The 21283-nt window shown below is 41.7% G+C and overlaps 1 protein-coding gene across 1 annotated transcript in view; it reads left to right on the top strand.

Annotated features, from left to right (window-relative positions):
* The window catches only part of mtmr9 (myotubularin related protein 9), a 90828-nt gene that overhangs the window by 9120 nt on the left and 60425 nt on the right, over positions 1-21283 (top strand). The window contains exons 3-4 of the mRNA XM_072557448.1: positions 5287-5412; positions 9683-9856. Coding sequence (XP_072413549.1) covers positions 5287-5412; positions 9683-9856 — 300 coding nt within the window. The remainder of the gene's footprint in view (positions 1-5286; positions 5413-9682; positions 9857-21283) is intronic.

Below are 21283 nucleotides of genomic sequence, written 5' to 3' on the forward strand. Positions count from 1 at the left end.
GTTCCAATGCCTCCACATCCTTCCTGTAGTATGGCGACCAAAACTGCACACAATACTCCAGATGAGGCCGCACCAGAGTCTTATACAACTGCAACATGACCTCAGGACTCCGGAACTCAATTCCTCTACTAATAAAGCCCAGTACACCGTATGCCGCCTTCACAGCACTATTTACCTGGGTGGCAACTTTCAAAGATCTGTGTACATGGACACCAAGATCCCTCTGCTCATCCACACTACCAAGTAGCCTACCATTAGCCCAGTAATCCATCTTCTTGTTACTCCTACCAAAGTGAATGACTTCACACTTAGCTACATTGAATTCCATTTGCCACCTTACTGCCCAGCTCTGCAACTTATCTATATCGCGCTGTAACCTGCCACATCCTTCTTCGCTGTCCACAACTCCACCAATTTTCGTGTCATCCGCAAACTTGCTCACCCAGCCTTCAAGCCCCTCCTCCAGGTCATTTATAAAAATGACAAACAGCACTGGCCCCAAAACAGATCCTTGCGGAACACCGCTAGTAACTGCGCTCCAAGATGAACCTCTACCATCAACTTCTACCCTCTGTCTCCTTCCAGCCAGCCAATTCCTAATCCAAACCTCTAATGCACCCTCAATGCCATACCTCCGTAGTTTTTGTATTAGCCTGCCATGGGGTACCTTATCGAACGCCTTGCTAAAATCCATATACACCACATCTACTGCTTTACCCTCGTCCACTTCCTTGGTCACCTTCTCAAAGAATTCAATAAGGTTTGTGAGGCACGACCTGCCCTTCACAAAACCATGCTGACTATCCTTGATCACATTATTCCTATCCAGATGTTCATAAATCCTATCCCTTACAATTCTCTCTAAGACTTTGCCCACAACAGAAGTGAGACTGACTGGCCTATAGTTACTAGGGTTATCCCTGCTCCCCTTCTTGAACAAGGGGACCACATTCGCTATCCTTCAGTCTTCTGGCACTGTCCCCGAAGACAACGACGACCTAAAAATCAAGGCCAATGGCTCCGCTATCTCCTCCCTAGCTTCCCAGAGGATCCTAGGATAAATGCCATCAGGCCCAGGGGACTTGTCTATTTTCATCCTTTCCAGTATTCCCCGGACCTCTTCCCTACGTACCTCAAGGCCATCCATTCTAATCACTTGTGACTCAATATTCACATCAGCAACAGTGTCCTGTTCCTGAGTGAATACTGACGAAAAGTATTGATTTAGTGTCTCATCAATCTCCTCCGCCTCCACACACAACTTCCCACAACTATCCTTGACTGGACCAATACCTACCCTAGTCATCCTTTTATTCCTGACATACCTATAGAAGGCCTTTGGGTTTTCCCTAATCCTACCAACTAAGGACTTTTCATATCCCCTTCACGCTGCTCTTAGCTCTCTCTTTAGATCCTTCCTGGCTACCTTATAACTCTCAATCGCCCCAACTGAACCTTCACGCCTCATCCTTACAAAGGCAGCCCTCTTCCCTTTAACAAGGGATTCCAATTCCTTATTAAACCACGGCTCCCTCACAAGACCCTTTACTCCCTGCCTGACTGGTACATACTTAGCAAGGACACCCATTAGCTGTTCCTTGTACAATCTCCACATATCATTTGTGTTCTTCCCTTGAAGCCTATTTTTCCAATCCACGCATCCTAAGTCATGCCTCACTGCATCATAATTTCCCTGCCCCCAGCTATAACTGTTGCCCTGCGGTGCACACTTATCCCTCTCCATCACCAGAGTAAAAGTCACCGAGTTGTGGTCACTGCCCCCGAAGTGCTCACCTACCTCCAAGTCTAACACCTGGCCTGGTTCATTACCTAGAACCAAATCCAGTATAGCCTCACCTCTTGTTGGCCTGTCTACATATTGTGTCAGGAAACCCTCCTGCACACATTGGACAAACACTGACCCATCTAACGAACTCGAGCTAAAGCTTTCCCAGTCAATATCTGGGAAGATAAAGTCCCCCATAACAACCACCCTGCTACTTTCACTCTTCTCCTGAATCATCCTCGCAATACTTTCCTCTACTTCTCTCGGACTATTAGGAGGCCTGTAGAAAACTCCTAACAGGGTGACCTCACCTTTCCTATTTCTAACCTCTGCCCACACTACCTCAGATGGCAAGTCTTCCTCCATCACCCTTTCTACTGCTGTAATACTATCCTTGACAAGCAATGCCACACCTCCCCCTCTTTTACCCCCACCTCTGACCCTACTAAAACATTTAAACCCTGGAACCTGCAACAGCCATTCCTGTCCCTGTTCTACCCACGTCTCTGTAATGGCCACAACATCGAAGTCCCAGGTACCAACCCATGCTGCAAGCTCACCTACCTTATTTCTTATACTTCTGGCATTGAAGTATACACACTTCAAGCCACCTTCCTGTTTACAGGCACCCTCCTTCGATATCAATGCCATGTTCCTAACCTCCCTACACTCAAGGTCCTGTACCCTAAAGCTACAGTCCAGGTTCCCATGCCCCTGCAGAGTTAGTTTAAACCCTCCCAAAGAGTACTAGCAAACCTCCCCCCAAGGATACTGGTGCCCCTCAGGTTCAGGTGGAGACCATCCTGTTTATAGAGGTCCCACCTTCCCCAGAAAGAACCCCAGTTGTCCAGAAACCGGAATCCCTCCCTCCTGCACCATCCCTGTAGCCACGCATTTAACTCTTCTCTCTCCCTATTCCTCGATTCTCTATCACGTGGCACGGGTAACAAACCAGAGACAACGACTCTTTTCGTTCTAGCTCTGAGCTTCCAACCTAGCTCCCTGAAAGCCTGTCTAACATCCTCACCCCTCTTCCTACCTATGTCGTTGGTGCCAACTTGGACCACGATCTGGGGCTGCTCCCCCTCCCCCTTGAGGACTCAGAAAACACGATCAGAGACATCACGTACCCTTGCACCTGGGAGGCAACATACCAATCGTGAGTCTCTGTCGCCCCTCGTTTGCATGCTTTTATAAGAAAAAAAACCTTCCCAGGTAAGCTAGCGCAACACCAGCTTCCGGGTCCGCTAGGCGCTTAAAAAAACTTTAGATTTTAGCCGTTAGACAAACAATAACTGGACTATACCGTGACTTACAAAAACACCACCCAGACACCCGTTACCTGCTCAGCTGAGAGAATGAACATTTCCTGCTAAGTTATCTCTGCTTATAGAAATTCATGCAAGATACATTCACTTTTCTTCAGCAAAGAAAATCAATATTGCTTCCATATATTAATTGAAGCTGAGAGGAAAGTAAACTTCCGTCACTTCACAGGGATGATTGTACTGATGGACAAGCATGGTGGACCATGAATACAGATTGCTTTCTTTCAATATTAAATACTATTCTGACTTGATTGAATTAAGTCATGATAGGTGCATTGTTTGCCCATTTTTCAGAACAGATTGCCACCTAGTGTAATTACTTTGACAGCTTGTTCTACCGTGTATACTCGTGTATAGGTAGAGTTTTGAAGACGGTTTTTTAAACCTGAAATTAGGGGGTCAACGTATACACGATGTATTGTCTTTGAAGGGATGAATATTCATCTACAAAATATGTAAAATGGGAAAGTTACCTTGCTAGCAGCTCCCGGTCCCTGGTTCTAGAACGTTCCCTGTAATATGTTCAGGCAGCAGTTAACTGAAACCAACTCTGCGGATACGGCGGTCGCCCTGTACTGTCGTATCATTCAGTAATCCTGACAGCCGGCAGACTGGAAGATCCAGACCGGAGCAGTATGGCCAGCAGGTTAGAAAGCCAGAGCGGAGTGCAACGACCAGGCACACTGACTCATAAATGTTTATCTGTAACTGTGAAGAACTAGGGTCAACTTATACATGAGATATATGGAAAATACAAGATTTTTTTTTGGTCAAAAATAAGGGGTTGACTTGTACATGAGATCGATCTATACAGGGCTATATACAGTAAATCCTTTTAAGGATTGGTTCATGTTATCAAGAATTTCCAGTTTTGTGCGTGGACTTAACTACTTCATTTGATGAAACAGTTTCAAAGTGTGTATGGGCTTTATAATCACCACCAGTCTACTGTAAAGCTTTAACCAGTTTGGTCTCCAATTTTTAGCTGGTGTGCAACTCACCTTCTGTGTTCGGGCCACCTTTTAAGATAATGAAGTGTCCTAATTTATTTTTCCCTAAACTGAGTTTTGGAAGATACATGCTCACTGTGGAAAGTTGATAAGCTTTGTGTCATATTTCCTGTGTGAGTAAATTTCCTACTCATTTGAGGAGAGTGATGTATCTAAGTAACTGATGTATGGTGCATCTAACATAACACTCCAGAAATTATGGTATGCTTCATTAAGAACACATTGTTGAATAGGTTTCATGAATTTTATAGGTTGTTTATTTGTGTTGGACAGTATAAAAACTTTTCCTGCTTGCTCATGTAGATGGAGAAAGTGAGGACTGCAGATGCTGGAGATCAGAGCTGAAAATGTGTTGCTGGAAAAGCACAGCAGGTCAGGCAGCATCCAAGGAGCAGGAGAATCGACGTTTCGGGCATCAGCCCTTCTTCAGGAAGGAAGGCTTCCTGAAGAAGGGCTGATGCCCGAAACGTCGATTCTCCTGTTCCTTGGATGCTGCCTGACCTGCTGTGCTTTTCCAGCAACACATTTTCTGCTCATGTAGATAATCTGTTTAATATTGGTAAACTTGATTTCCTTAATATTGCCTCAACTTGGAGCTCAATAGAACTTGGGTTTGCTGTATTTTAATGGGTTAGCAGTGCCTGCAAAAGATTACAAGAATAGCTTTGGTTATTGAAGCATCTGCAGAAATCATTACATCTGTACTATTATTTTAACAGTCTCACTTGGTTAGGAGAACACTTCCTTATTATCAAGCAATGTTGTTGCATCATGTTACATTTAAGGACTTGGGCTTAGACTCATGCTGGTACTCCAGTGCTAACAAAGCTGCAATATTTGACGTGTACACCTTTTAATAAGGCATTAAACTTATCAGTGTTCCATTTGGGGTGTTGGATACTGCAAATGGCTCAAAAGAAATAGTCACTCAGACTTTTTTCCTAATGGTTATCTTGTGGCTGATTATATGCACGGACAAGTTTGGTGCATTTTCAGTATGATGAAGGTAGCTGTTGATACCATGTTACAGCAGGAAGATTTGATGATTTTTCAGGGGAAATGATGACTTTTTAAAAAAATAACTTGGCCTATAAGTTTGCTGTGATAATGGGACTGAATAATCTTGGAAGTGATCATACTTTATTTGTTTTTCCTTGTTCAGGCCTTATCTACTTTGGATTCTACCACATTGATGTATCCTTTCTTTTATCGACCTATGTTTGAGGTCTTGGAAGATGGATGGCACTCCTTCCTTCCTGAGCATGAGTTTACTTTGCTTTCTGTGTCGGTGAGTCTAATTTTAACTAGTTGCAAGTGTGGTGTCGAAATTTGTTCCAACTACTGGTATGGTTTTGAGTTCTGGCTATTTTGGCAAACATGTAAGCAACTTGGAAAAAAAAGGAGTAATAATCTGGAATTTCAACCATCTTTGGAACAACTGAGGTAAATTAGTGTTAATTGCACCCAGGATACAGAATTTCTAATTCATTCGGGGCAGTATATTTTTTCAGTATGTAGCAAGCCAAACAAGAGAGAGGGTGTTATTTCTGAAACAGGAGTTGAACTCGAACTTAGACTTGTGCAAATGTCAGAAAATATACATTGTCAGACCAGGAACAAAGAACATTTATTAGATTCCAAGAATTTAGTCTTGAAGAAAACCTAAAGGAGTATTGAAAGTACAGGGGTGAAATGAAAAAAGAAATTAGGAAAGCAAAAAAGTAGACATGAACGGAGTACTAGCAGGTCGCACCAAGTAAAATCCTGCAGTATTTTGCGATTGAAATGAGTTATTGAATTGGCTTGGCAGTATGGCGGCACAGTGGTTAGTACTGCTATCTCTCAGCACCAGGGACCCGGGCTCGATTCCTTGGGTACCTGCCTGTGTGGATTTTGTTCATTCTGTGTCTGCATGGGTTTCCACCAGGTGCTCTGGTTTCTGGTCCAGAGATGTGCAGTTTAGGTGATTGGCCATGCTAAATTAACCCGTAGTGTCCAGGACTGTGCAGGCTGGGTGGATTAGCCATGGTAAATGCGGAATTATGGAAATAGGGTGGGATGCTCTTCTCAATGAGGCCGATTGGCCTCTATCTGCACTGTAGGGATTCTGTGACTATGAATTAGAGACCAAAAAGGTAACTTGATTATGGAAGTCATAGACGTGAACGTGGTTCATGATCCATATTTTCACCGAGCAATGGGAATTAGAAATTAAATGGGGTTTTATATGTGAAGACAGTAGACACTGCTAAAGTGTTAAATTAATACTTTGAAACTTCAATTAGAAGGAGAAAATGCTAAGCAGATCATAATAAAAGAGGAGATAATTCACATTCTTAAAGTTTAAAATTGATTAAACTGGAAGTTATTGGATAGACTGGAAGTTGATAAGGTTAAAAATCAAACTACACCAGGTTATAGTCCAACAGGTTTATTTGGCATTGCATGCTTTTGGAGCTCAGCTCTTTCCTTCGGCGTCGTAGGAGCTAAGCTCTGAAAGCTTGCAATTTCAAACAAACCTGTTGGACTGTAACCTGATGTAGTTTGATTTTTGACCTTGTGCATCTCCAGTTCAACTCCGGCATCTCTTCATCATCACTTAAAGTTGATGAACACAGGCATCGGATGCATTGCATCCAAGGAGACTGAGGGTAATAAGAGTGGAAATTGCAGAGACACTCGCATAATTTTCCGGTCTTCCTTCAACTTTGGTGCCACAGGACTGGAGAATGCAAATGTTAACCTTTGTTCAATAAGAGGCATAAAGATAAGGCCAAAAACTATGGGGCAGTCAGTTTAACTTTAGTGCTGGGAAAGCTTCTCCAAACAATAATTTGAGATGAAATTAATAATCACTTGGGCAAATGTAAATTAAGAAAAGTCAGCATGGTTTGTTGAGGGCAAATTGTGTTTAACTGAATTGCTGGAGTTCTTTTGAGGTGTTGATGTGGATTATGTACAATTCTGAAGGACGTTTAATCAAAGTGCTGCATTACAGACATATGAGTGAAGTTAAACTTGTGGAATAAAAGAAACATTAGCAACATCAATGCAGGAAACAAAGGGAGGGAGGTAATGGATGTTTTTGGGCAAGCATTAAGTTCTTCAGGGATCAGTGTTGAGACTTTTTGCTTTTTGATATATGCATTTATGACTTATATTTAGTGTACAGGGCATAATTTCAAAATTTGTGAGCTGTCTTTCACTTTGAGTATTGTGAGAAAGATTGGACAGAACCTCAGAAGGCTGCAGACAGGTTGGTGGAATAAATGCATAAGTGGCAGATAAATTTTAAAGGGCTAAAGTGTGAAGTTATTTGAGTTCACACTTTGAGGAAAAGCATGAAGGGCCAGTATAAAATAATTGTGTAATTCTGAATATATTATTTTCAAGGCTGTGCAGATAGGGAGGGACCTGGGTACATATGTGAATAAATAACAGAAGATGGCAGGATAGCTGAGAACTAAGTTTGTAAAGCATGCAGTATCCCAAGGATTGATTAATGGTGTGTGGAGTATAAAAACAAAGTTGTGTTGAACATTGGTTTGGCCTCAACTGGAGTATTATATTCAGTTCTGGGTACCACAATTCAACTCAGGAAGAATAGGGAGCAATAGGTAGTGCAAGAATGTTTCCAGGAAAAAGGAACTTCAGTGAGGAAGATAATTTGGAAATGTAAGGATTGTTAGGAAAATTGAAGGTTAAAGGAAGATTTTGATTTGGCAGGTGATGAACGTCATGAGGCGTCTGACAGAAGGTTTTGGGAGAAACTTCTTTATCTGTAGAAAAGTTGAGAACCAGAGGAGACAGATTCAGATTCATCGTTTGACAAAAAAAAGAAGCATGAGGTTTTTACACAATGAGCTTGATTAGATTAAATTAGATGCCCTACAGGAAACAGGCCCTTCAGCCCAACAAGTCCACACCGACCCTCTGAATAGTAACCCACCCAGACCCATTCCCCAACCCTATATTTTACCCCTGACTAATGCACCCGACTCTGTGGGCAATTTAGCATGGCTAATTCACCTGACCTACACATCTTTGGATTGTGGGAGGAAACTGAAGCACCTGGAGGAAACCCATGCAGACACGAAGAGAATGTGCAAACTCCACACAGACAGTCGCCTGAGGGAATTGACCCCAGGTCCCTGCACTGTGAGGCAGCAGTGCTAACCACTGAGCCACTGTGCTGCCCCCTTTGTTAGGATCTGAAAGGCACTGCCTCAGTGTAAGGTGACAGCTGATTCATTTGAGAGGTTCAAGAAAATTGAAATATTATCTGAAGGAAAAATGATCAGGGAGAAGGTTGGTGAGTGGCATGAGGCAATTTGCTCCTTTGGAATGCCAACACAAACCCAACAGAATGAATGTGCCACTTTGTAACTAATTTCTGATTTGGCTACTGAGTGTGATTGCAAGCATAAAGTTATAAAGGCTATTTTCTTTATTTTAAAGTATTCAATTTATAATAATTGCAGTTAAATTAAGGAAATAGGAAAATAGACCAAACAATGTTTTTAAAAAAATGAAGTTGGTAAATTAATTGATGTATTATCAAGTTATGTAGGGTTGATTTGAATTTGAAATGCGAAGAATCTTTTTGATAGAAAGAACTTCTATTTTGGAAGGGTAATTAGCCTTGGCTGACTTTTGTTTACCACATATACTCGAGTGATAGTCAAATTTTTTTGACTACTTTTTAATGTTAAATTCATGGGGTCGACTATTACGTGAATACTGTTTTTGAGGGGCTGAAATTCAACCCGTATCATTAGCAGAAGCACAATTGATCTCTAAACAAGTAAGGAGGGAAAAAAAGAATCCTGGTAATTCTGAAAACCTGGAGCAGAACACAACAACTAGTGGACTGGAAACAGAGTGAAACAACCGGCAGACTGGAAAGCTGGAGCGGGACGTGACAGCCAACACACTGACTCATAAATACTGATCTGTTATCTGTGAAGAACTAGAGGCAACTTTTACATGAGATATATGGAAAATTCCAAATTATTTGGCCAAAAATAGGGGGTTGACCTTTACATGAGATCACCTATTACTTGAGTATATACGGTACTTATTTACATCTGGTTTTAAAAATAATTTTCTGACGGAATTTGAATAGGAGCAAATGACAGCTTGGATTTTTCTATCATTTCGTAAAAACACAGTGCCAAGTGTGTCAAACAAAAGTTCTACTTTAAGGGATACAACTTGTTACTGTGGCATTTGACCAAATGTTTGCCCAGATGGGTAGGCTTGGAGGAACAAAGCAAGGTAAAGCCTCAGATTTAGGGAGGAAACCCTGGACCTTTGGGCCTTAGTGGCCATTTAACATTAATTTGAAATCTAAAAATAATATTTGGTATGCATTCAATTTTGCAATTGCAAATATGGGCATTCCCTGAAATCTGGCTGGTACATAAGTTTCTCAAAGGCATAAGTTGTCATAAAGGTCTGTCGACATGAATATTTTAAAAGCTGCAGTTTTTGTAACAAGTAAAGTTTAAACAGCAAGGAAGCATTTTGAATGCAAATAATATTTGCTTTTCTCTCAGACAGATGAATGGAGACTGAGCTATGTTAACAAAGATTTCACTGTTTGCCCCTCCTATCCTCCTATTGTCATGGTGCCAAAGTCAACTGATGATGAGATTTTGAAAAAAGTTGCTACTTTTCGTCAAGGTGGTCGCTTTCCTGTTCTCAGCTATTATCATAAAAAGAATGGAATGGTAAGCATAAAAGATGATTGCAGATTTTGGAAAGGATAGTCTGATAATATCCAGTTTACTATTAATTTTGTTTTATTTCTGTTGCGTTATTCTGGTTAAACCTTCCAGGTTTTGTAATGATGTGTATTATAAGAATATGTTTTATCATTGATTTTCTACATACCTTTCATCAAGCAGGTGATAGTACTTTTAAGTTCATATTGAAGTACATTGTTAAGTACCATTAGATTTTCTATTTCTACTCTTTCTCAGATTGAGATTTTCAGACCTGCACCATACTCTGGGTGAAATGTGCCTCCTAAAATCCCCTCTAAACCTCCAACATTTTATGCTAAATCTGTGCCTGCTGGTAATGGATCTCTAAACTAAGGGAAGCAGGGCCTTCATAGCCATTCTATCTTATCCCCTTGATAACTTTATACAAGTTATCAGGTCCACTACCAACCCTCTCTGTTGCAAAACATGTAATTCTATCTGATTCAATCTTTACTCATTAGTCCAATTCTCCATTCCAGCCAATATTTTTGTAAATCTCTCCTGCACCCTCATGTATGCAATCACTACTTTCCTATGATACAGTGATCACAATTCCATGCAGTTCTTCAAACTGTGGCCTACCCTGTTTCATAAAGTTCCAGCAAAACCTGCCATGTTTTGGATTCTGTTCCTGGACCAGTAAAGGCATGTCATAGAGTCATAGATGTACAGCATGGAAACAGACCTTTCAGTCCAACAGCATCCGGCCCATATCCCTCCAAACCCTTCCTATTCATATAGCCATCCAGTTGCCTTTTAAATGTTGCAATTGTACTAGCCTCCACCAGTTCCTTTGGCAGCCCATTCCACACACACAGCACCCTCTGTGAAAAGGTTGCCCCTTTGGTCTCTTTTATATCTTTCCCCTCTCATATGCCCTCTAGTTCTGGAGTCCCCCACACCAGGGAAAAGACCTTGTCTATTTACCCTATCCATGCCCCTTACGATTTTATAAACCTCTAGAAGGTCACCCCTCAGCCTCCGACACTCCAGGGAAACAGCCCTAGCCTATTAAAGCTCTCCCTATTTCTCAAATCCTCCAACCCTGACAGCATCTTTGTAAATCTTTTCTGAACCCTTTCAAGTTTCACAACATTCTTCCGATGGGAAGGAAACCAGTATTGTACACAATATTCCAAAAGTGGCCTAACAATGTTCTTTACAGCTGCAACATGACCTCCCAATTCCTGTACTCAGTACTCTGACCAATAAAGGAAAGCATACCAAACGCAGCCTTCACTATGCTATCTACCTGTGACTACTTTCGTGGAGCTATGAACCTGCACTCCAAGGTCTCTTTGTTCAGCAACACTCTCTAGGATCTTGCCATTATGTGCATAACCCCTACTAAGATTTGCTTTCCCAAAATGCAGCACCTTGCATTTATCTAAATGCAACTCCATCTGCCGCTCCTCAGCCCATTGGCCCATCTAGTCAAGATCCTGTTGTAATCTGAGGTAACCCTCTTTGCTGCCCACTACACCTCCAATTTTAGTGTCATCTGCAAACTTATCAACTATACCTCTTATGCTGACATCCAAATAATTTATAGAAATGATGAAACGTAGTGGACCCAGCACCAATTCTTGTGGCACTCCACTGGTCACAGGCCTCCAGTCTGAAAAACAACTCTCCATCATCACCCTCTGTCTTCTACCTTTGATCCAGTTCTCCATCCAAATGGCGAGTTCTCCCTGTATTCCATGAGATCTAACTGTGCTAACCAGTCTCCCATGGGGCGCCTTGTCAAATGCCTTACTGAAGTCCATCTAGATCACATCTACCACTCTGCCCTCATCAATCCTCTTTGTTACTTCTTCAAAAAAACTCAATCAAGTTTATGAGACATGATTTCCCACGCACAAAGCCATGCTGACTATCCCTAATCAGTCCTTGCCTTTCCAAATACATGGAATCCTGAGAGACAGGATGTACCTCCAACAACTTGCCCACCACCGACAGGGTCTATCGTTCCCTGGCTTGTCCTTACCACACTTCTTAAACAGTGGCACCATGTTAGCCAACCTCCAGTCTTCAGGCACCTCACCTATGACTATCGATGATACAAATATCTCAGCAAGATAGCCAGCAATCGCTTCCCACAGAGTTCTAGGGTACACCTGATCAGGTGCTGGGATTTATCTACTTTTATGCGTTTAAAGAAATCCAGCACTTCCTCCTCTGTAATATGGACGTTTTTCAAGATGTCACCATCCATTTCCCTACATTCTATATCTTCCATGTCCTTTTCCACAGTAAATACTGATGCAAAATACTCATAGAATCATAGAGATGTACAGCACGGAAATAGACCTTTCAGTCCAACTCGTCCGTGCCGATCAGATATCCCAACCCAATCTAGTGCCACCTGCCAGCACCTGGCCCATATCTCTCCAAACCCTTCCTATTTATATACCAATCCAGATGCCTTTTAAATATTGTAATTGTACCAGCCTCCACCACTTCCTCTGGTAGCTCACTCCATACGTGTACCACCCTCTGCATGAAAAAGTTGCCCCTTGGGTCTCTTTTATATCTTTCTCCTCTCACCCATAACCTATGCCCTCTACTTCTGGACGACTCCTCACCAGGGAAAAGACCTTGTGTATTTACCATATCCATGCCCTTCATGATTTTATAAAGCTCTATAAGGTCACCCCTCAGCCTCCGACACTCCAGGGAAAACAGCCTTAGCCTATTCAACCTCTCCCTATAGCTCTAATCCTCCAACCCTGGCAACATCCTTGAAAATCTTTTCTAAACCCTTTCAGGTTTCACAACATCTTTCTGATAGGAAGGAGACCAGAGTTGCATGCAATACTCATTTAGTATCTCCCCCATCTCCTGCAGCTCCACACAAAGGCCATCTTGCTGATCTTTGAGGGGCCGTATTCTCTCCCTAGTTACGCTTTTGTTCTTTTATATATTTGTAAAAACCCTTTGGATTCTCCTTAACTCTATATTTGCCAAAGTTATCTCATGTCTCCTTTTTGCCCTCCTAATTTCCCTGTTAGGTATACTCCTGCTGCCTTTATACTCTTCTAAGGATTCACTCGATCTATCCTGCATATACCTGACATATGCTTCCTCCTTTTTCTTAACCACACCCTCAATTTGTTTCATCATCCAGCATTCTCTATACTCCCAGCCTTTCCTTTCACCCTAACGGGAATATACTGTCTCTGGACTCTCATTATCTCATTTCTGAAGGCGTCCCGTTTTCCAGCCATCCCTTTACCTGCGAACATTGCCCCCAATCAGCTTATGTAAGTTCTTGTCTAATACTGTCAAAATTGGCCATTCTCCAATTTAGAACTTCAACTTTTAGATCTAGTCTATCCTTTTACATCATTATTTTAAAACTATTAGAATTATGGTTGTTGGCCCCAAAGTGCTCCCCCTCTGACACCTCAGTCACCTGCTCTGCCGTATTTCCCAAGAGAAGGTCAAGATTTGCACCTTCTCTAGCAGATACATCCACATACTGAATCAGAAAATTTTCCTGTACATATTCCAAATTCCTCCCAATCCAAACCCGTAACACAATGGCAGTCCCAGGCTATGTTTGAAAAGTTAAAAATCCCCTGCTATAACCACCCTATTATTCTTACAAGCTGAGATCTGCTTAAAAGTTTGCTTCTCAATTTCCCTCTGACTATTAAAGGGTCTATCATACAGTCCCAATAAGGTGATCATCCCTTTCTTATTTCTCAGTTTCACCCAAATAACATCCGTGGATATACTTCTGGGAATATCCCCCCCTCAGTACAGCTGTAATGCTATCCCTTACCAAAAACGTCTCACCCCCTCCTGTCTTGCCTCCCTTTCTATCCTTCCTGTAGCATTTGTACCCTGGAACATTAAGCTGCCTGTCTTGTCTATCCTTGAGCCATGTTTCTGTAGTTGCTATGATATCCAATCCCATGTTCCTAACCATGCCTTGAGTTCATCTGCCTTTCCTGTTAGGCTCCTTGCATTGAAATAAATGCAGTTTAATTTATCAGTCCTACCTTGTTCTCTGCTTTGTCCCTGCCTGCCCTGACTGTTTGACTTGCTTCTTTTCTCATCTGTGCCAGTCTCAGATTGATCTCTTTTTTTTCTCTCACCATCTCCTTAGGTCCCACCCACCCAACCCCCTCAAAACTGTAGTAATTTAAATCCTCCCGATCCGCTCCAACAAATCTCCCTGCCAGTATATTAGTCCCCTTCCAATTTAGGTGCAATCCGTCCTTCTTGTACAGGTCACTTCTACCCCAAAACAGCTTCCAATGATCCAAAAATGTGAATCCTTCTCCCATACACCAGCTCCTCAGCCATGCATTCATCTGCTCTGTCCTATTCCTGCCCTCACTAGCTCGTAGCACCGGGAGTAATCCAGATATTACTACTCTCTAGGATCTCCTTTTTAAATTCCTGCCTAACTCTCTCTAATCACCCTTCAGAATCCCAACCTTTTCCCTTCCTATGTCGTTGGTTCCAACGTGGACAATGACCTCTTGCTGGTCCCTCTCCCCCTTGAGAACATTCTGCATCCTCTCTGAGGCATCCTTGATCCTGGCACCAGGGAAGCAACACACCATTCTGATTTTTCGCTGCTGGCCACAGAAATGTCTGTCTGTATCTCAGACTAGAGAGTCAAACTGTTGGTACTTCTCATTGCATTAGAGCCAGTTTCAATACCAGAAACTTGGCTGTTCGTGCTACGTTCCCATGAGAATCCATCACCTCCATACTTGGTTGAAATGCGGATAGTCACAGAAGACTTCTACACTATCTGCCTACCTCTTACCTTTCCTTGAGTTAACCCATCTATGTGTGTGTAACTGTGACTTTTCTCCCTCCTATAACTGCCATTCACCACACCCCCTTGCTCTTGTCAATTCCTCATTGCCTCCAACTGTCACTCCAACCGTTCCATTCGATCTAATAGCATTCGCAATCAACGGCATTTATTGCAGATATAATCCTCAGTAACCCGTAAACTCTCCCTAAGTTCCCACATCCGACAAGAAGAGCATATCACTCTACTGAGGGCCATTTCTGCTTCTTCCAATCTGCAGACGCCTAGCACAGTCTTATTCCTCTGCAAAACACTGGCAGTGCAAACCAGACACCCATCTCACTCTGTCTGAAAGATTTGGCCCACACCTCCCCTCCAGTTTCCCCCGCTCACTTTGAACTGTGCCGTTCTTGTAGTTGATTTTTCCATCCTGGGAAAAAGCCTCTGACTATCCACCCTATCTTTGCCCCTCATAATTTTGAAGACCTCTATCAATTTGTCCCTCAGCCTCCATCTTTCCTCTGCTTTGGAATTCCCTCTATAAATCTTTTTGCTTCTCTTTGTGCTTCTGAGATGTTCCTTTTAAGCCTACCTCTTCTGAGCATACATTTAGTCGTATGTCCAATTATCTCCTTAAGTGGCATGTTGTCAGATTTTGTTTAGTCTTTATATGAAGTGCCATGAGATATGTTGTAGTAGGAAAGGCACAGAATAAACACTAGTTGATAGTGATGGATATCTACTGTTGTGCTGACAGCACAGATAGTGGCGGGGGGGGATGTATTTGAACAACTGAGACGAAGTTGCATGCCATATGATTGTGCTACCGCTATGATCAGTCAATGTCAGGAGGAGTGTTCTGAACATTTTTAACAATTGTACCTATTGGTATTCAGAATTAGATTGGTAGTAGTTATCTTGACGGCTAAATGAATATTTGGCCTACCTAATTGATTCTTTAACAAATGTAACTATCTGACTACTACCTGTGGAACACTGTCCCTGGAAGGCAGCAGCACAGTTGCAAAGCATTGTGGTTGTATGCAATTCTTTGTCTTGCTCCAAGCAAATTGCTATCCAAGGCTGAAATTTTCTTTCCTTTGCTGCTAACGCATTGCTGGGGTCAGCCAGCCATGTTAAATCAAGGAAACTTTTTTCTTTGGGTATTGATTCAGCATATTGAAATAGGGTATGCAGAATGGGATCTTGATCAGATGGGCCACTGGGCTGAGGAGTGGCAGATGGAGTTTAATTTAGATAAATCAAGTGCTGCATTTTGGAAAGGCATATCAGGGCAGGACTTGTTCATTTCGAGGTAAGGTCCTGGGGAGTGTTGCTGAACAAAAATACCTTCGAGTGCAGGCTCATAGTTCCTTGAAAGTAGAGTCGCAGGTAGATAGGATAGTGAAGAATGCATTTTCTTTCATTAGTCAAAGCATTAAGTGTAGGAGTTGGGAGATCATGTTGCGGCTGTACAGGACATTGGTTAGGCCACTGTTGGAATATTGCATGCAATTCTGGTCTCCCAGCTGGAGGAAGGATGGTGTGAAACTTGAAAAGGTTCAGGAAAGGTTGACAAAAATCTTGCCAGGATTGGAGGATTTGAGCTATAAAGAGAGGCTGAATAGGCTGGGGCTGTTTTCCCTGAAGCATCGGAAGCTGAGGGGTGACCTTAGAGGTTTATAAAATCATAAATAGACAAGGTCTTCTCCCCAGAGTGGAGGAGTCCAAAGGGTGAGAGGGGTGAGATTTGAAAGGGACCTGAATGGCAAATTTTTCCTGCAGAAGGTGGTCAGTGTATGAAATGAGGTCCTAGAGGAAGTGTTGGAGGCTGGTGCAACTTACTTGACTAATCAGCAACTTCAAAAAGAAACAGAATGATTGTTATCTGCACCTCCAGTTGAACATTTGCACTTTTGTTCCTAGCTTGAGATAAATTGTCTGTCAGCTGTTTATAGGCTCTTACATTTGACAATGTAAGTCGCCACATTTCCAACTGAAAAGTCACAATTAAGTATTGTTATGAAAGTGAAAGGGATACTGTACCTTTGAGAGTTGAAGGACTTAGTAAGCAATCAAAGTGCTGGAGAATTTACAATGTAACATTTGATCCATCAGCGAGAGTACCTAAGTTACTATGAGACAAAAACACAATGCAAATTCGGCCAGTCAGTTTAAATTATGCCCCAAAATACCAAATTCCAATCCGGTTTGCATTTAGTATTTTGACAATATTAACACCAATGAAACAGTCCGATGCTCTGGGGTATAAAACCGAAAATAATTGAATGGTTGGAGGAGAACTGCTAGAAGACCAACAGATGTAGGCTCCTAGTAAGAACTCTGAGAGGTACCTGTCTAGAGAAGGAGTTTGCAAAGAGAAAAAACATCAACACTAACTTGGAGGGAAAACCTACAGAGGAAGATACACTGTAGGGAATCTAATCTAAGATTAGTCAGCTGGCTATTTTTGAATCTGAATTTTTCATTAAATCTTAATTGGGGGTTTTATCGGACTAGTAGGGGGAAGGTAAAAGATAGGTTGGAGAAAGGAGTTGTAAATAGTTGTTAATTAATTATTCTCTGTTAGATTTTAAAAAGTCAAGTTGTTAATGTTTACTTTAAATAGTGACATTTTGGAATAGATCCTTGCCTCTCGAATTTTAGCAAATTCAAGCATGGGTTAAATTTCTTTTTCTGTGTTGCAGGTTTAAATTAGCAGTGGGAGTTTACCCCGTGTCATAACAGTATTTATAGAGTCATCCAGCATAAAACACTTCTGTAATGACCACACATTCCAATATACTTAATCCCATTTGCCCACATTTGCTCCATATCCTTCTAAATCCTTCCTATCCATACAGATGCCTTTCAAATGTTGTATTCTACCTGCCTCCACTTCTTTCCCTGACAGTTACCCATACCATTCGCTGCATGAAAAAGTTACCCCTCAGGTCCTTTTTAAATCTTACACCTCTCACATTAATCCTTTGTACTCCCCTACCCTGAGAAAAAGTGTTTGGCTATTCATCCTATCCATGCCCCCCATGATTTTACATACTTCTGTAAGATCAACCCTCAGCCTCCAATGCCTCAGGGAGAAAAGCTCCAGCATATTCAGCTTCTCCCTAAAACTCCAACCCTATATTCCCAGCAACATCCTTGCAAATCTTTTCTGTACCTTCTCAAGTTTAACAACATACTGTAGAAGAGCTATCAGAATTGTATGTAGTATTCTAAACGTAGCCTCACCAATGTCCTTTACAGCTGCAACATGGCATTCCTATTCTTCATTAGTCCACTGTCATACATCGAGAAGTGTTTCATGCAATAGAAACCTTCTGATGTATACTAACTATTGGATAGCTGTTGTTCAGGAACAACATCCAACGGTCCATTTCACTGAAATGAATGGACAGCTAATCTGAGGGAATGTGATCAGCACAGTGGGTCAACTCTCTATATTTCTTTGTATAGTGTCATGGATTTTAATGCCACTTGAAACTTGGCGCTCTGTTTAACAGCTTAGCCAAAGGAAAGGTATCGAAAGCCCTATTGGAGAATATAAATTTAATGGTTGAGCGATGAAGCTATGGGAGTATGTCAGAAGAGTAGGTTGGCCAGTTTTCCCATATTATTACACACTGATATATCACCTAAAAGTTAAAATCAGGGATTCAAAAAATGGCAACTGAAGGCTGCATCCTCTTTTGTAACTTTGACAAAGCTGGATGACTCTATAAATAGGATTTCATCCATAAAATTATCGTTATTTTCCATATGTGAAAAATAAGCTGTTTAATGACTTTGTATTGTTAGCTAGTAAATTGGGAATGAATGAAGGATATGGAATTGTAAAAATGAGCAGAGATTAGCATAACAAATTGTGATAAAGATGCTTTTAACCAAATAAGTACCAATATTAATGTTACTGAGGTAAGGAAATCTATTTTCATGTCAGCTGTATAGTTCACATGGTTACTGAATGGGCAAGACCAGTTCACTGTGATGTCTTTAAATTATTAGGATTTTACATAATTTTTCTTCTCCATCAAATTCCAGGCTGAAGTTTGGATTGCATCGACTGAAATGTTATGAAGTAATAATAGCAACAAAGAAAAACTAGCTATAGTCATCCCAAAAACCTGCTGGCTATTGAATCATCTCTCCTCTGAGTCCATTATTATGTAGTATTATCAAATTCCAGAGTACTTGGAAGTGCTTGGTAAAATAGGGCTGAGTTAGCATGGCTTCGTCAAGGGCAAGTCCGTAGAATCCCTGCAGTGTGGAAATGGGCCATTTGGCCCAATACATCCACGCCAAACCACTCAAGAGTTTCCCATCCAGATGCATTCCCCTACCCTATAACCTTACATTTCCCTTGACTAATGCACCTAACCTACACATCCCTGAACACCATAGCCAATTTAGCATGGCCAGTTCACCTAAGCTGCACATCTTTGTGACTATGGAAGGAAACCAGAGCACCCGGAGAAAACCCACGCAGACACTGAGAGAATGTGCAAGCTCCACACAACCCGAGGCTGGAATCGAATGTGGGTCCCTGGTGCTGTGAGGCAGTCGTGCTAACCACTGAGTCACCGTGCCACCCTGAAGTCATGCCTGACAAATCTATTAGAATTCTTTGAGGAGGTGACAAGCAAATTGGATAAAGGAGAGCCAGTGGAAATGATCATTTTGAAATTCCAGAAGACCTTTGACAATCTGCCACACACAAGGCAGCTAAATAAGATAAGAGCCCATGGTGCTGAGGACAAGGTACATGGAAAGAGATTGGCTCACTGGCCAGAGATTGGGTAAAGGGGTATTTTTCAGGATGTCAGCCAGTGACTAGTATAGTTCAGCAAATGTTAGTGTTCAGACCTCACCAATTAATGTTGTACATGAATGATCTGAATGAAAAAAACTGAGGGCATTGTTGCTAAGTTTGCAGATTACTTGACACTCAATAATTTGTCTGTAATGTTAAGGCAAAGAGGCTGCAGAAGGACTTGAACAGGCTGGGAAGAAGTGGCAGATAAAATACAGTGTGGGAAAGTGTGAGGTGATGCACTTTGGTAGGAAGAATAGAGGAATGGATTGTTTTCGAAATTGGGAAAGGCTTTGGAAATCTGAATCTCAAAGGGACTTAGGATTCTCTTAAGGTTGACATGCAATTTAGCATTCATTTCAAAAAGGCTGGAATATAAAAACAGGGATGTACAACTGAGGTCATGTAAGGCTCTGGTCAGACTGCATTTGAACTATATTGAACAGTTTTAGGGTCCTGTACCTCAGGAGAGATGTACTGGCCATTGGAGGAATTCCAGGGGAGGTTTAGAAGAGTGATTCTGGGGCTGAAGCACTTATCATGTGACAAGTGGTTAATGAGTTGGTCTGTCCTCAATGGAATTTAGAAGGATGATGGGATCTGATTGAACGTTAGAGAATGGGTTCACAAGAGATTTACCAAAATATTGCCAGGAATGGAGGGTTTGAGTTATGGAGAGAGCTGGATAGATTGGGACTTTTTTCACTGGAGCGAAGGAAGTTGAGGGTGACCTTATAGAGGTTTATAAAATCATGAGGGGTTTAGATAATGTGATGGCAGGTGACTTTTCCCTCCCGTGAGATATTTCAAGATTGGGGGCATTTTTAAGGCGTGAGGAAGATGAAAAAGAAATGAGGCACATTTTCTTTACACAGACAACGGTTTGTGTGTGGAGTGAACTTTCAGCGGAGGTGGTGGATGCAGGTACATTTGCAACATTGACAAGACATTTGGATAAGTACATGAATAAGAAGTACTTGGAGGGACGAGGGACATGGGCCAAGCTCAGGCAGATGGAACTAGTTTCATTTTGGTATTATGGTCGGCACGGATGAAGTGGACTGAAGGTTTGTTTCTATGCAATATAACGCTACGGATCTATGACTCTAATAGTGAGAGACCTTGATAAAATGGACATGGAGAAAGTATTCTCACCTGTAGGAGAGACGAGGTTCCAAGGGCACAGTCTCCGAAGAGATGGCTCTTGAGAACAGAGAGGAAGAAGATCTTCAGCCAGATGGTAATGAATCTGTGGAACTCATTGCCACACAAGTCAAGTCATTGAGTTTATTTAAAACAGAGAGGTTTTTGATCAGGAAGGATATTAAGAGTTATGGGGAGAAGGCCGGAATATGGGGTTGAGAAACATCAGTGATGATCAAACAGCAGAGCAGACTCTGCCACATGACCTAATTGTGCTCCTATTTCTTATGGTTTCTCTGTGCTGTGGAGACGGTGTCAAGCAACTCTGGCATGCAAGTGTTCTACAATTAATATTTTGACAGCATTGTATATATTTGTGAATATTTTTTCTGTATACTTGTTTCCTCTTTGCTCCAGTTGAAATGTTTCAAATCATTAGTTGTGAATAGTATTTTTTTCCCTTTGGTCTGAAATGTTTTGTTCCTTTGTTAAGTGGAAGAGAGGTTGTCCCCCTACAAGAGTGGATTTTCCGTGTGGTGTAATGAGATATGTGTGAAATTATACCTCTTTTATCCATTTGAATTTATGCCTGAACTTCATGGCAATCTCATTAGCATATACTAGAATATAAAGTTAT

The sequence above is a fragment of the Chiloscyllium punctatum genome, chromosome 3 (assembly GCF_047496795.1).
Source record: "Chiloscyllium punctatum isolate Juve2018m chromosome 3, sChiPun1.3, whole genome shotgun sequence".
NCBI lineage: Eukaryota > Metazoa > Chordata > Chondrichthyes > Orectolobiformes > Hemiscylliidae > Chiloscyllium > Chiloscyllium punctatum.